The sequence below is a fragment of the Thunnus albacares genome, chromosome 12 (genome assembly GCF_914725855.1).
Source record: "Thunnus albacares chromosome 12, fThuAlb1.1, whole genome shotgun sequence".
NCBI classification, from domain to species: domain Eukaryota; kingdom Metazoa; phylum Chordata; class Actinopteri; order Scombriformes; family Scombridae; genus Thunnus; species Thunnus albacares.
Genome location: NC_058117.1, coordinates 26,596,224 through 26,611,795, shown reverse-complemented (window position 1 = coordinate 26,611,795; position 15,572 = coordinate 26,596,224). Strand labels below are relative to the sequence as shown.

At 41.3% G+C, this 15,572-nt stretch overlaps 1 protein-coding gene across 9 annotated transcripts in view; it reads left to right on the top strand.

The window, feature by feature from the left end:
• Window positions 1-15,572, top strand: part of LOC122994645 (partitioning defective 3 homolog) — a 253,190-nt gene that overhangs the window by 146,093 nt on the left and 91,525 nt on the right. For all 9 annotated transcript variants that reach the window (XM_044369447.1, XM_044369452.1, XM_044369451.1 and 6 more), the window contains 3 exons: window positions 7,586-7,774; window positions 8,513-8,683; window positions 12,861-13,011. In XM_044369447.1, the coding sequence (XP_044225382.1) occupies window positions 7,586-7,774; window positions 8,513-8,683; window positions 12,861-13,011 (511 nt within the window). The remainder of the gene's footprint in view (window positions 1-7,585; window positions 7,775-8,512; window positions 8,684-12,860; window positions 13,012-15,572) is intronic.

Below are 15,572 nucleotides of genomic sequence, written 5' to 3'. Positions count from 1 at the left end.
CTCTGTGGCAGCAGGCTTGATGCTGTTTTCTGGTGTTCTGTACCGGCCCACCGGTGACACGTACGAGTCAATCAGAGAGGGCCGTTCTACCACAGAACAGGCTCTCTGGTTTAATTAAAGTGATGTTTCAAGCTGCCACCTGGCCCGTATACAGACACACAAACACACACACACACACACACACACACACACACACACGCTACAGCCACCCATACAGCACACACTCCACAAACACTCACAGTATACATAGACCGCACTGAGGTTTATACACATCACCAACTCAAAAACACACGAGCCAAATGGCGCATTTCACACACATACACACACACACACAAACACCTCAGATGCATGAACACGGCTACACATTCACACATAAGTATACTCACACACTAGTGCGCACACACACACACACACACACGTGGAGTGACTGGGAGCAGCTGGTGGTGTAATTGCTTGGAGTTGGATGAGGTTATAAATGGTTTCTAGTGGGCTGTGGAGCCCTAAAGAGCAAGCCACATAGAGTTTGACTGTCCGAGTGGGAGAGAGAGAGAGAGAGAGTGAGAGCTAGAAAGGGGGGCAGCTGATTAGTTTTGGACAGCGAGTGAGAAGTGGGACTGTATGTGTGTGTGTGTGTGTATGTGTGTATCAATCGATTCTTCTCTTATATGCTATAGTTGTCATGTGTCAGTGGTGTGCGTGCGTGCATGTGTGTGTGCGTGTGTGTGTGTGTGTGCAGCACAGCTACAATATATGATGATGACGACATTGGTGGTGGGTATGCATGCTGCTTTGTATGCTTGTACTGACACACATCCACCATATACACCAGCCTTCTCTCTCTCTCTCTGTCTTTCTCTCTCTGTCTTTCTGTCACTTGCCCACTCTGTTACACACATACATACACACCTGCCATCTTCTCCTCCTCCTCCTCCTCCTCCTCCTCCTCCTCCTCCTCCATGCTGTGCCAGTCTCAGCGCCGTCGATCGCACAGGTATTTGATATTCATGGTCTATCAGCATGGAGCTACAGAGAGACGTGTCAGAAAGAGAGAGAAGAGGAAAGAAAAAGGGGAGGGGAGGACAAGTGAGGGTAAGCGAGGGGGTAAAAAATAGACTCGAGTTGAGAAAGCATCAAGATTTCCCCGTCATTTGAACGCAGGATCATAGGCCAAACCGTGAAAAACAGCTCCCAGTATGTGAGCAGGTGTGTCCGCATACTTTTGACCATACGTATAGATGAAGAGGGGTGAGACAGAGGAACGAAAGGGGAGATATAGAGGGAACAGGTGAGAATGGGAGTTAAATGTAGTGATAGAAAGCAAGGGAGGAGTAGGGAGAGAGAGTATGAATAAAAAGAGATAGATTGTGGTACAGTAGACAGCCAACAATGCTCTCCACGCCCGACTTCCCTCGACCAATTACACCCTTCACTGCCTCCTTCTCACCTCCCTCCCTCTCTTTCTCTCTTTCTCCCTGCTATCTTCCCCTCCCTCCTTCCCACACTCTCTCTCTCTCTCTCTCTCCTCCTTTTAAAGAAAAAAAAAAAAAAAATCCCCCCCTCAAGATGCCGTCAAATCGACAGGTCCGCTCGGCCAAAGTTGAGCTCGCTGTCGACCCGCTAATCGTGTCAGGCGCTGCAGTGGAGAGAAGTTTGTATGTGGGGAGAATAAGAAGAAAGTGGAAATGAGTTTGACTTCTCTTAATGCTTAAGATTGACTCGCTCCGTAGAATACAAAGAAAAGGAGGTCCAGAGGCTCTGAGGGTGAGCAACATGCATTAGATGTACGATGCAGGGGAGGTTCAGGGGTGGGTAGGAGGCAGATGAGAGGAAAGGGAGGGAGCAAGGAGAGAGACACTGAAAGGAAACAGGTGATGAAATATGTGTGATATGTTCATACTAAATGGCTAAATCTGAAAACAGTGTGGAGTCTGTGCATCCACGCTAGTGATGTCAGGCCTCTTGCGTAAAGAGTCCAGCCTTAAAAGCAAAAAAAACAATAGAACGAGAGTTAAATCTCTTCTTATTTGTTTTCTTTCAGCCGTAAAACAACAGAATTATGCATCACAAGAGCGCGAATGCTTACTGCGAATGCCACATATCTGCAACGTGCCTGGTACAAGTCTGGCGAGGGACCTTTGTTGCATGTCAAATCCATCTCTTTCCCCTTGTTTCCTGTCGGCCTCTTTGCCAATAACTGTCCAGTAAAGGCAAAAAGCGCCAAAAAAAACCCCCCAAAAAACTGCATTACAGGCAACTTCTCGTGAGGTGTGGGACGATGTCTTTCTATGTCAGTTGTCAGACAACTTAAAAAGCAGAAAATGGTGATTTGTTGTGTGCTGAGATGTCAATCAAATCTATTTTATAACCGCAGGAGAGAGTTATAGGCAACAGAAAGTTGGACTCTGAACCTAACTGCTGCACAGCAACCGGCCATGTTTGAACAGGCTCATGCCGTAGTTTTCCAAAAGCTCTTTTTCCCCCTCATCCACAGGCAAGGATACCTTTTCAGATTTATCCACTCTAGAGACTGTCGGCCATTCAAATTTAGCCAGCTTTGTGTGGGATATGACCTTAGAAAGAAATGTGAAGGAGAAATCGAAAGGAAGAAGGAGATGGAGGTAGGAATATAGAGAGATGATGGAAGCTGGAGAAAGAAAATGAGGGTGAGAGAGGGGAGACCGACACAGAAAAAAAGATGAAATGAGCATAAGGGAGATGGATTTTGAAAAAAAAAAAAAAAAAAAAAAAGCAAAAGAAAGAGCGGTAGAGAGAGATGGGTGAAAAAGGTAGGAGGTAGAGAAAGAAGAAGATGGAGAGAGGGAGGGCGAGAGATACAGACGTACAGTGAGAGAGGTGGCAGTGTCTGTCTCCTTTTGTGTTCCACATGGATTCATCCCTTTCTGTCGGCCTTTCATTCACACTCCCTCGCTCGCTCACACTGTCATTGTCATGCTCGCGCTCTCTCATTCTTTTCACCCTTTTTCTTTTCAGCTCCCTCGCCTTTTCACCCTTGCGCCATTTGTCTCTGTCCCTGCTCTCGTGCCCATCACTCTTCTCACTCCTCTCACCTTCGCTCCTCTACTCTGCTTACTTTGTGCTTTCTTTCCTTCTCTGTGTGCCTGTGCTTTTATTTATTTTAACCCTCTCGCTTTCCCCCCCTCCCTGCCTCCGCTCTCATCAGTCAGGTCCTTTATTTATCTCTGAAAATGTCAGATAAGGTATGTTTAAGGGTGGAGCTGAAAATCAAATTTGGATTTATTACTTTTTTTTTTTTACCAATATCTTCTCTTAGCATTGAAATTGTGGCTCTTTAAATTAATCTCCATGGCTGTATTGATTGTCTACATGGTATTCACTGCTTTTTTTTTAAATCAAACATAATCACAAACCTATTTTTATGTGTTATATAATGATGTAGTTGCTTTAGTTTGTTAGCTAATTTTCTAGCTAATTTACCAAATGTAGCCCACATTTACTAATTGTGTCCATTTATGATAATATCAAAAGGTTGTACCACTGTTACACACTATGGCAATAATGATAAACTTATGGTAAAAGATTGTAATGACCACATTTTGATATCCTCGACTGCTAATGATACAGTTGTCAGGAATACACATTAGCTGCTTGAGCTAACGTTAGCGTCACAGACTGACGGGACTAGTTAATTCACAGCTCTGTAAAGTGGACGTACCAATTCAGAACTTTTAAGATAATACATTTAAAACAATACTGTAATGTGCTTAGATGTTTAACTGTTATGCTAGTAAACTACTGAGCCATCTAGCTCCTAATTACTGGAAATTACATGATGTAAATACCTAAACACACCAGTTTCTTGGTCTTATTGAAAAACAAAACTTAAAGGTGCAGTGTGCTGAATTTAGCGGCATCTAGCAGAACAGACTTGGCAGAAATGGAGTATAATATTCATAAGTATGTTTTAATTACTGTATAATCACCTGAAAATAAGAATTGTTGTGTTTTCGTTAGCTTAGAATGAGCCCTTTATATCTACATAGTGAGCAGGTCCTCTTCAACAAAGCCCGCCATTTTGCACTGCCATGTTTCTACAGTAGCCCAGAACGTACAAACCAAACGCTGGCTCTAGAGAAGGCCTAGGTTCTCCTACATGCGTGGAAGGGGAGGGGTAAACAATTGGTTGCAATCTGCAACCTCACTGCTAGATGCCACTAAATCCTACACGCTGGTCCTTTAATAACTTTTGAATCATCAAAAAGAGTAAAGTTTCAGCAAACATTTGTCAGCTCTGCACTTTAGCTTCTTTAGCATAAGCTGCAAAGACTGACAGGATGAGCTTCTTCACAGTGGGCATCCAATACTGTGACATAATGTGCTTAAAGGTTTAACTGGAAGAGTCTGACTTCTGTTTACTGTCCGCTAACTACAGTATCTATGTAATAATTACATGACCAACTAGATTTAGCACTCTGTTGGTCTTTTTTAACAGCATGATGACTCGCTAACTTTTCAAACATCAAACTGCTATATGTTGGTGTTTCTTGGCTGAGCATAAATAGTATAGACTCTGGCATGAAGAGAGGATATTAACAAGACACCAGTTTCACTTGTAGTTTGGCCAACTCATGGAATTAATGTTAATTAGCTACAGCTGTGACAGTTGTCATGAAATAAAACTTGTTGCAACAGTGATAACGTAAAAACAAAAACATTTGTCTGGAAGTGCATTACATCAATTAATAGATGTTATTTTTAACCTTGAAATCATCTTATCTGCTTTATTGATCACAATTATATTTTTGAGTTGTAATAATTTCCTGTTGTGTATTTTTTTTTTTTATTCTGACCATTTTCAATTTAAGAGGATTAAGTCGTTGTTAGTCACTTTTTAATTAGTGTTTAATTTAATTCTGGGCAGAATGAATTTGACTTGAGGCAACAAAATAATTAAATTCCTGTTGTCTTATGTTATCATTCCTCAGCACTTCCCATAAGTTGTCTAATATCAAATTGGATGTTTTCTGCTTTGTTCAGTCATATTTTTTTTGTCTCATATTTCCAGGTAGCATTAATTTGTCTTTCTGAAACATGCAGACACCCTGACAGTGCTCATCATGCTTGCTCTCCCTTTATCTTCCCTCCTTCCTTCCTTTCTTCTCTTCCCTCCCTCTCCCTCTTCCTCTATACATCCTTGTTTTGCCCTCCTCCTCTCCTGTCTCTGCCTCCACCTCTTCTCCCCCCCCCCCACCCCCCATTTTGCCTCTCCCTCCATCCTCTTTCTCCCTCCTCCGTTCCACCCAGAGCAATTCCATCTCTCTCCCAGCAAACAAAGGGAGCTAATGACATGCTGACACCGAGCCCGATGATTGAATTCATTAGGCGTGCACAATAATTGCCAGGCGCGAGCGTGCACGCACCCATCTATTCAGAGGACAGCTGTCAAATAACAACCAAGAGAGAATAGCTTTTTATTGTTGAGCTGGAAGAGAGAGAGAGAGAGAGAGAGAGGGGAGAATGAATATAAAGAAAGAGTGAGAGTAGCACCTGTTGTGGAGGGGAAGAGAGAGAAAGAGAGAGCACTCAGCATGTCAATTAGGCTGCTGTGTTCATGCAGGGTTACTGTGAAGTTTACTGGCTGTTTGACGCACTTGGCATCACGATCCAGGTGCATGGCGTGTTGAATTTTTCTCTTCGGTTAGTTTGCGTGCATCTGTCTGAATCCTTTTTAAAGAACTCTGACTTATTGTAGACTTATAAAGACAAAGATTAAAGGTTTAGGCTTAATATTAAAACTATGACTGTCAGGGATAAGGTTAGGCTTGTAAAGGTGAGGGGTGTTACTTGGCTGACTTGGGATTTAATTCAATCATAATAAATGTTGTCATATTTAGAGTTTGTGCTTTATTCAAGCAATTGATACAGTACTTTATGGGGTGGCTGTGGCTCAGGAGGTAGAGCAGGTCGTCCATTGTTCAGAAGATTGGCGTTTCGATCCGCCGTTCGCATGTTGAAGCGTCCATGGGGCAAGATACTGAACCCCAAATTACTCCTAAAGGCTGTGCCATCAGTGCAAGTATGCGTGTGTGTGTGATTGAGTATTAGAACTCCTGATGAGCAGGTTGGCACCTCGCATGGCAGCCTCTCTCATCAGTGTATGAACGTGTGTGGATGGGTGAATGTTGGCATGTAGCGTAAAGCGCTCCGAGTGGTCGGAAGACTAGAAAGGTCCTGTATAAACGCAGACCATGTACTGGTTCACAATCAGGCAGTAGTCCAAAAAAAAAAAAAAATCTAATTGTGATGGATATTGGATGGATACAGCTATGTGAATATGAGATATAAAAGGCTTTAAAAGATATAAATACACTATTTCAATGGGCGCTTTTTCTGTAGATTAATAAATAAACAATTTTGCGTGAGTAACAGTAAGAAGTATGCACGCAATAATACCATGTAACCAACGGAAATGTGCTAACAGATGTACAAACATGGATTGATGCCAACAACTTTGTATTGCAGGTGTGGAAACACTTACATGTATGTATGTTGTGTACCTGCAGCTGCTTCACAGTAACACGATTTGTTTTGGTTAATGCGTAGCTTTTGTTAGATATCCCTTGTGGCTGGAAAGCTTTAAGTGTGAAGCAGCTGCAGGTTCACTATACACACACACACACACAACAGTTTTTTGAGCCAAAAATGTTATTTCACTTTGTAAATTGATATTGTAACCTGCTCAGAATTAGGTTAACATAATATTACTACACGATCATGTAAACCTTAATACAGGCTTGTGTTACTGTGTTTCTTATTGCTGGAACTGGTTGCAAACTGGACTGTTATTCTTCCCACGTGGGAGACGAGGCCCACGAATTCAGAAGTATTGATGAAGACTAGGTTCAGGCTACACATCGGGAACAAACAACACAAACTGGAGGAGCTACATGTGTATCTGACTACATCATCCTTCCTTCCTTTGACTACCAGCATGGATTCAGTCATTCTCTTTTCCACCGGCACGGAAAACCAAAGCCAACAACCTGATTCTTATAAAATCCTGTTCTAATATGAGACTCACACTTCCTAAAAGTTGTAAAGACCAACCTACATGCTTTAGTATAGATGAACCAGAGCCTTATGCTTTGAATATAGAAGATAAGTCCGTGCCTGCTTATACTAAGTACCCGATTTAACATATACGAGCTCGAGACTGTTCAACACTTATATATCTGATGTAGCTAATGAGCTCACTCTCTGATTTGCCTCCTTGCTAACTGCCCTGCTGCAATTCATATGCAAGTACTTTTCATTAACCTCAAGTGCCCAAATGAATGTCCTTTCAACTTTTTGGCCCTTGGCTCACCCGCAGGAACACGGTGAAAGTATGGCAGTGCTGAAGGCCTTCTGTGTCACTGCTTAAGGCTGGAATAAACGCATGAATGTTTTTGGTTTGTGTAATTACATATGCATCATGGTACATGAGCATTTAAATGCATTTAAATGTAAACCGTGTCTTTGCTCTGTAGATATTTATGTATGCTCTGTTGTTGTTGTTGCTGTCTAGGATTGAAGTCAGTCTCTGTCTTTGTTTCTCCTCTTACAGAAGACAGAAGAAGATGAGTTAGTCCTGACTCCAGACGGGACCAGGGAGTTTCTGACCTTCGAGATCCCCCTCAGCGACTCGGGTTCAGCAGGTTTAGGTGTCAGCGTTAAAGGCAACCGCTCCAAGGAGAACCACGCTGACCTGGGCATCTTTGTCAAATCCATCATAAACGGAGGAGCAGCCTGCAAGGTTGTTTTTTTTTTAAACTTTTTTAACTTTTAACTACCAGAACCAGATTTATGTCTTTGGCAACATTTAGACAGACCTAATCCTTATCTCTCTTCCTACCTAGATAAGCCGAACTTCCTCTATGAACACTTAAAACATTGACCTGCACACACACACACACACACTTCCAGAGCTTAACATTTGGTCTTAAAAAGGTCATAAAAGGCATTAAACTTAACTCTCAGGCTGCATCAAGCCAAGTTTTTTTTTTTTTTTTTATCTCATAGTCACTCATTCAATTCTCTCAACATGCTTCTGGCAGAGGAAGTGTGATAAAAACACATTTCTGTATCTTGGCAACTATCAAGAAAAGCTTAATTTGTGATAAAAATCTATGAACATAAAGTGCCCTATTTTCTGTCGCAGTCTGTAGTGCCACAGTCAATTTCAGCTTGATTGTTTTTTCACACAAACAAGCTTGTGTTGACAACACATGATAATGGACTTAAAAGCACACTTCTTAAAGATTAGATCACGTCTAGAAACAGGATACACTCTGAGAGTGAGACTGTTCGCCTTGTGATTAGATAAAGGTTATTGTTAAGTGGGAGATGCTTCTCTTTTTTTTTTAACCACATAGCTCGTCCTGTTTGGCAGTCAGAACATTTCTACTATTTAGTATTTGCTTTTTTGTTCTTTTAATATTTTTAACAACAAAAAGACACTTCTTCTTACATGTAATTTCTCATCCACCAACAGGACGGACGGCTACGAGTGAACGACCAGTTGATTGCCGTCAACGGGGAGTCTCTATTGGGCAAAACCAACCAGGACGCCATGGAGACGCTACGCAAGTCGATGTCAACGGAAGGCAACAAGCGTGGGATGATCCAACTCATCGTGGCCAGACGAGTGGCCAAAAGAAATGAGGTAAGGAAAGAAATACAGCTGTGAGTGGCCGTGCGTGTCTGAATTTATAGTCCAGACACCACATCATCAGTTATCTAATGTTACAGGAGTAAACGGCTTAGTCAAATTATTGTCTTAATTAGAATAAGGTCAGTACGGAATTATCGCAGCACGTGTAAACATAATGATTATTCTTCTTATTTACTCTGGCTGAGAACAGATGACATTTTGCAGCAGCAGCCTGCTTCACACTCAAGTTTCACAAGTTCACACCTCAGAGCTAAACATTACAGCTGCGATGCCTGGACTGTTGACTGTTGACCTCTGAGCGATTCCAGTGGAAAAAACAAGGGAGGGGAAACACGCTACACAAGGACATGTCAACAGTAGTTATTGAGTAAAGTGAGCTTGTTTTCATTCATGGTAACTCTTGAACAGCTGGTTTGTGTCTGTGACCACTGCTGCCTCAAAAATCTAATTTAATGTCACAATTTTAGCATAAAATATACAATACAAGTTCCAGGTTTGGTTTGGAATTGTCCTGTTTCAGTTTAGAAGTTTACTTGAGACATAAATGTGACATCATCCTATCTGCTCACTGTCTAAACATTATAAATGTGACATATGTGATTTAATAATGTTATCCATGTTATCTCATATCCAGGATTTTGGTTATTTGTGACCTCACTAACTTTAAAGTGGTTGTAATTATAGTTTTGCTGTGTGTGTGTCATGCAAAAAGTGAACTCATCTGACGTTACTGTCATAAATGAAGACACTTGTGTGGACATCGAGTCATTAGGAATCACTTGAATAAAACCCTGTCTTTGATAACACAACCCCAAAGCAAACCACTGGGAAATACCCTCATGAGCAGAACGGTTTCATAAAATAAAAGTAAGTAGTCAGGTCATAGTAGTTCACCAGCCCCTCCCATGCACACTCACCTCCCTTGAGGCAGCTATAGAGGGAAAAAAAAAAAAAAACATGGCTACGAACTGAGCTACACGACTTTTTTTTCCCTTCCTTCAATGTCATGTTTTTACATTCTCGGTACACCTTGGCCTGTCGCCTGCTTGAAAGCCGAGGCTGAGGCTGTGTGCACCGCTGCTGTGCGACTGTGTATGGGCGTGCATGTCCGTGTGCGTGTGAACGCCTCTGGCACTGCTTGGCTTCCCTGCTCTCCTTTTCCAACCTGGTGTGTCAAAGTTTTGATTTCCCCTCGGTCCGTCTGGTAATTGAAAGCAGAGGCTAAGCCTGAAGGTGTGTTTTGTGTTGTGTGCGCGTGTGTGCGTGCATGTGTGTGTCTTTGTGTGTGTACATGTGTACATCACTGTGTCTGCTTCTGAACGCGTATATGTGTGTATTTTGTGCTTTTGTACTACCTGTTTATGTATGTATGCATTTATTTTCAAGGATCTGTATGTGTGTTCGTTCGCAAACAGATGCCCTCCGTGTGTGTGTGTGTGTGTGTGTGTGTGTATTGCGGACATGTCAAGGCAGTGAGACTTCACAGAGAGCGTGGTGGATGAATAAAACTCGAGCATTGGGAGTCTCGTCAATCTCTGCTTCACATGCAGAGCCAGAGGCATGGCCTGAGGCTGTCCAAGTGTCTGGCTATTTATAAGAAATAGTGTCCAAAACACTCAAAGAGGAGGAAAACAACAATTTAATACTCACAGAGATGGCTCAGAGCTGATTTAGAACATCCATATCGAGTCACTATAGATTGTTAATACCTCATAACCAGCTGTCCATCAAATATTAGTTAAAATCAAATAATACCTAATCACTATAGGATGAAAGCTGCAGCACATTTTGAAATTTACTGACATATGGGATCAAATAATCCTTTTATTTACTTTCCTGCCCAAGTCTCCATCCCCTCGACAGCCAATCTCAAATCAATCTCAAATGTTTGCCGTTGCATAAATCACAAGCCCAACCGCTCCCGTTCCTTCCTCCATCCCCATAGAAACACCACAGAAACCCGGAGCAGCTGACTTCCTCATCACTGTTGGCACCCGATGGGATCGAGACCTTCCCAGAGCTCAATTATCAGCCTGAATATGCAATGAGCTGCGGTGTGATTTGTTGATGCGCTCTCAGTATGGCGAATCCCCTCGGCTATTACCGAGGCGTTTCACCTCGGCCCCTCGGCCGGCCAATTCATTTACTGTCTCATTTAAAGTCAAGAGCAGCTGCATGCCAACAGTCAAAGCACCATATGGCGACCCCAGAAATTAGTTTGTATCCGTGGTAGACTCCATGCATCCGTGTGGAGTTTCTATTAGCTGTTATTAAAGCCATTTTATATGTCCAGTAAAAGCTCTGATTTCTTTTTCACCTGTAGTCAAAAACTGTTAAATATGAAAGAATTAAAATAAAATATGTTTGTCAGAAGTTATTGTTCAACATTTGTTATTCATATTGTAGTGTTGATCTCATTTGTATTGTTAATGAGTTCACTGTTTTCCACTGGAGCAGTTTGAGTGTTCAGCTCACCAGCAGCTAACTAAGCACATTTACTTAAGTATAATACTTAAGTTAAACTCTAAGGGCACTTTTACTTTACTTGAGTATTTCCATTTTATGCTACTTCATGCTTCCACTCCTCTACAATTCAGAGGAAAATATTGAACTTTTTACTGCAGTACATTTATTTGACGTTGCAGATTAAGATTTCCAAAATATTATAATCATTTCCAGAGTGTTTATATATCAAAAATATCAGATATCAAAAATCCCCCAGTCCAAATTCCCCCTAGTGCAACCCCATCCTCCTAAAAAATGTTAGAAGAACTAGAACAAAAAAGTACACAAAATAAATTTCCTCTTACGATGGTCTAAATGCTGTTTGCACATTGATGCACCACCATCACAAGTAGGCTACTTTTACAGTACTATGGATACATAAGAACATCTCAGGGATAATACTTACATAGTTAAATTTATTAATAAATACAGGACTTAAACTTGGAGTTCTTCTACACTGTGGTACTGCTGCTTTTATGGATCTGAGTACTTCTACCACTGAGGAAAGCTAATCCGTGGTTGTTCAGGAAGTGAAAATATTTATTCCAGCTATAGTCTGGATATTTGAACAAGCAGCCCTCTAGTCACACACTCACTTTATTACACTTCACACTTCTGCCAGCCTCCTAATGTACCCATATATGTATTTTCCTGTATACTGGACCTGTTTGTTTACATCAGAATCCACTTGGCAGTGGTTGTTATAGCACCTCAGCCATTTAGTGAGCTTAAAGGATCATTGGGCAAAGACCTTCTGCCAAAATCGAATCCCTGCCTAGCTAGTTATAGTCATTGATTGGGGTAATTTGGCTCCGGTATTGACTCGAGTGTGATAGTGTTATCGCTCGTTATGCGATGCCGGTGATGATGGTAATCTTCATGGCAAGACCTGTCATCACTTTCAGCAATAAATGCAGAAACCATAGCAAATCAATACAGTCAACGATCCAGTGGACGAACTATGAGGCCGAAGACATTGACACACACACACACACACACCTTCTCATGCCGGGGATGTGTGTTTATGGGTGACAGGGCCAGCAAATGGTCTATTTGTCCGGCAAACAAGAGAGTGTCGTCATGGTTCCTGAGGGAAATGTCAAGATGCTAGCAAGCTAACCTTCCTCTGCGGGGGAACGCTAGCTCGCTAACAGCCTGTGGCTTAACAGCATATTGGAAATCCATGCTCATTTATCCTGGTTATCACACTGTTAGCATTAGCATGGAGAACTGCCCCTTTGTCCATCCATTATTGTTTAGCAAATGTTAGCACGGGCTGTTCCCTTCAGCCTCATTGTCTGACTTTTATTTAGTATTAACGGGACTCTGTGTCTCTCTTATGTTTGGGTTTGGACCATGAGTGGTTTTCCTGTTTGGACTGTAACTGAAAATGTGTAGTTCATTGTCTACATGTTTTCTCAAATCTAAGACAGAAAACACAAAGAGTTCAACTGGTATAATAAAAGTTAATGGCACTAAATATACACATATATAAAATAATTTCTGAGAGATTATTATTTTACTGGTATAATCAGAAAATTTACACAATACGCAGACAAAGATGGAATTAAGGTTTTTTTTAAAATGTTATTTAGGCTGGACAAAGATTAAGTAAACAAGTCAACACAATAATAACTCCAATAAAACCTCCTTCTTCAATCAGGAGACACCAGGGAGCCCGCTGGGACCTCAGCAGACTATGAACACCTCTCTGGATGATCACGAGCGCCGAATCTCCCACTCCCTGTATGGTGGCCTGGAGGGCCTTGATGACAATTTGATGCCACGACAAGGCATGATGCCACGCACAATAGGTAAGACCTATCTTTTTTTTTTTTTTCCTTTTGCCTTGTTGTGCTCATTTAAGTCTGCTGAGAGCGAAATGTTCAGAGGAACTGGTCTTTCTCAATCTGATACCAGTGTTGTGTTTCCATGTACTGGTTCTACACCAGATATCTTTTGGTGAAAATCAATAAAAACTCAAAAATGAGTCCTAATGAGACATATACAGCGAGAAGTGGTACAATAGTCTCCTGTTCCATTTCTGTAAGTGTAAATATGATCTGACCATCACAGCGTACAGGAAAATGTCAGAAAAACGGCCCCTCGACAGTTTATTACTGCAGAAGCCCTGCCAGTGGTGGATTCCATTATTTTGTATATTTGTTAGTATGTTCTCTTGAAACGTGTCTGTTCAAACATCTGCAATTTTTTTTTAATGAATTAGTCTCTATGTTTCAAGACGACCAAACTCTCACTACTTAGACCAGCTCAGAGTTGGTTTGGATGTCAGTACAATTGTGTGTCGGAGATTAGAAAGCATATTTGTATCTCTACGTGTGAGAGCTTTGCACGCATCTGTGTAAGGTTGCATCTGTGTTGCACTTGATGGACGGTTGGTGAAGTTGCTCAGTGTCAAAGCTTCTGTATACCAGATGGTATAATCGCGTGTTTATTTAAAAAAAGAACAAAAATAACTGAGCTGCCTTTGTTGCTTTTTGTTCTCTGCAGCTGTTTTTTTTAACTATGATTCAAGGGACAAATAAATATATCGGAAAAGTTGGTACACCAACTTTTCATCTGTTATTTTAAATGAGCTCCTACCAACCAACTCTACCTCATTAATCAATGCAACATGATGTGCAAGTGTGAACTCTGTTTTCCTTTCATGCAAATTGGTTGACATCGAGACCGTTAGTGTAAACAAAAAAAAAAGTGTGAGTTTATGACTGACAGTGGAAGTGTTAATAGGTGAAGCTCCAGCATGCTTCCACAGTCGCTGCGTTCATCCATGCTTAACAAACAGCGAGGGCTTATAATGAGCGTACAGGGTCGGGAGTAAAAAAACACAAGGCGATACAGCGGTTGTCTGCTCAACAGTGGCAAACAAGATCATTGTCACTAAGCCGACCAGCTGAGTTGATGTCTGTATCTAAAGGTCTAGTGCTTTTATAACAGCTACACTTGAAAGTGCTGTATAAATTCAGTAAATACATAAAATCACTTAATATACTTTAGAAAACCAACGTTGTGCTGCAGCACCAGGGTATATAGACAGAAATAAAGCACTACCTGAAAGCTGGAGAGTAAAAGTGGATTTTTGAGCTGAAACTTGAAAGAGTCACGATCTGCAGGTTTGATGGAAAGGCGAAGGCTGTTCACAGTCCATGAGCTGTAAAGACACTTTCACTCTTTTCAAACTTTAAACCTGGAGAAATAAACAGCCGTGACAGGAGACATGAAAGGTTGAGGACATTGGAAAAGGTTTTATAAGAGCCCTAAGAGGTCTGATATGTTCTCTGAGAATGAAACAATAACCTCCAAGAGGCACATACACAGTTATGTGCTGGTGTTGGGTTGTAATTATGTCTACTGGTAGACAAAAAAAAAAAGTATAATGAACAAGCAGTGTGCAGGTGTGTTTTTTTTTTTTTACACCTCAAGCCAGTGTTTGCTGCTTGAAGTACAAAAGACAAAAACACCTGTTGCAATTTAACTTCCTTTATATTCTTAACGAAATGGCGGATAATTAAAAAGTAGGAAATCAAACAGCAGGTTAGAAGAAGTTAACCTGATGCACCAGATGGTTTGTTACACAGAACCATCTGAGAAGTCGTCCTTGGAAACTGTTAAGAAAAGGGCAGGCACTCTCCAAAAATAATTGGCAGGTGATTGGATGAACCATCTGTCTATCACCGTCTTACCTCGCGAGGCAGCTAGATTCGCGAGATCACGTGAGAATCCTCATAGGAGGCCGACACAAGCCTCATAACTTGAAACCTGACATGAAGTCGTGATGTCGTGATCTCGCAGATACAGCTGCCTCACAAGGTAAATAAAGTGATGGAGGTGTGAAAATGATGAAAAAGGTAAGTAAAATAGTAGCAAAGTAGTTTGGAAAGTAGAGGATTAGTTGTTTGGATTGAAGGAAGTATAAAAGAAAGGATTACAGTTAAAAGGGTGAAACAGTAAGGAAGAAAAGAGAAGGCATGATAGATGGATACGTAGATAAATAGAAAGTTGTCACTGGTGTTTGTCCATTTACTTCAATCTTCCAAGACTAAATGTGTTCAAAATGTGGAGTAATCAGCCTTAACAAGAACAAAAGGGATTATACAGGAGATTGTGATGTTCACCTTGAATGACCTCACCTCAGAGCTATAATAGTGTTTAGTGACATCCGGCCCCGGTCGTCTGAGGATAAAAAAAAAAAACCCCATTGTGGTCCACCTGATTCATCAACACCTGCTGCTTTTTGATCCTCAGTCACATGTGTCGTTTTTTTTTTTTTTTTTTTTTTATGTTTTCCCTTCAGATTGGCAGGCTTAAGCAGGAAAATTAAGATGTCAGACAGAGTGGCATGTTTCCTAATATT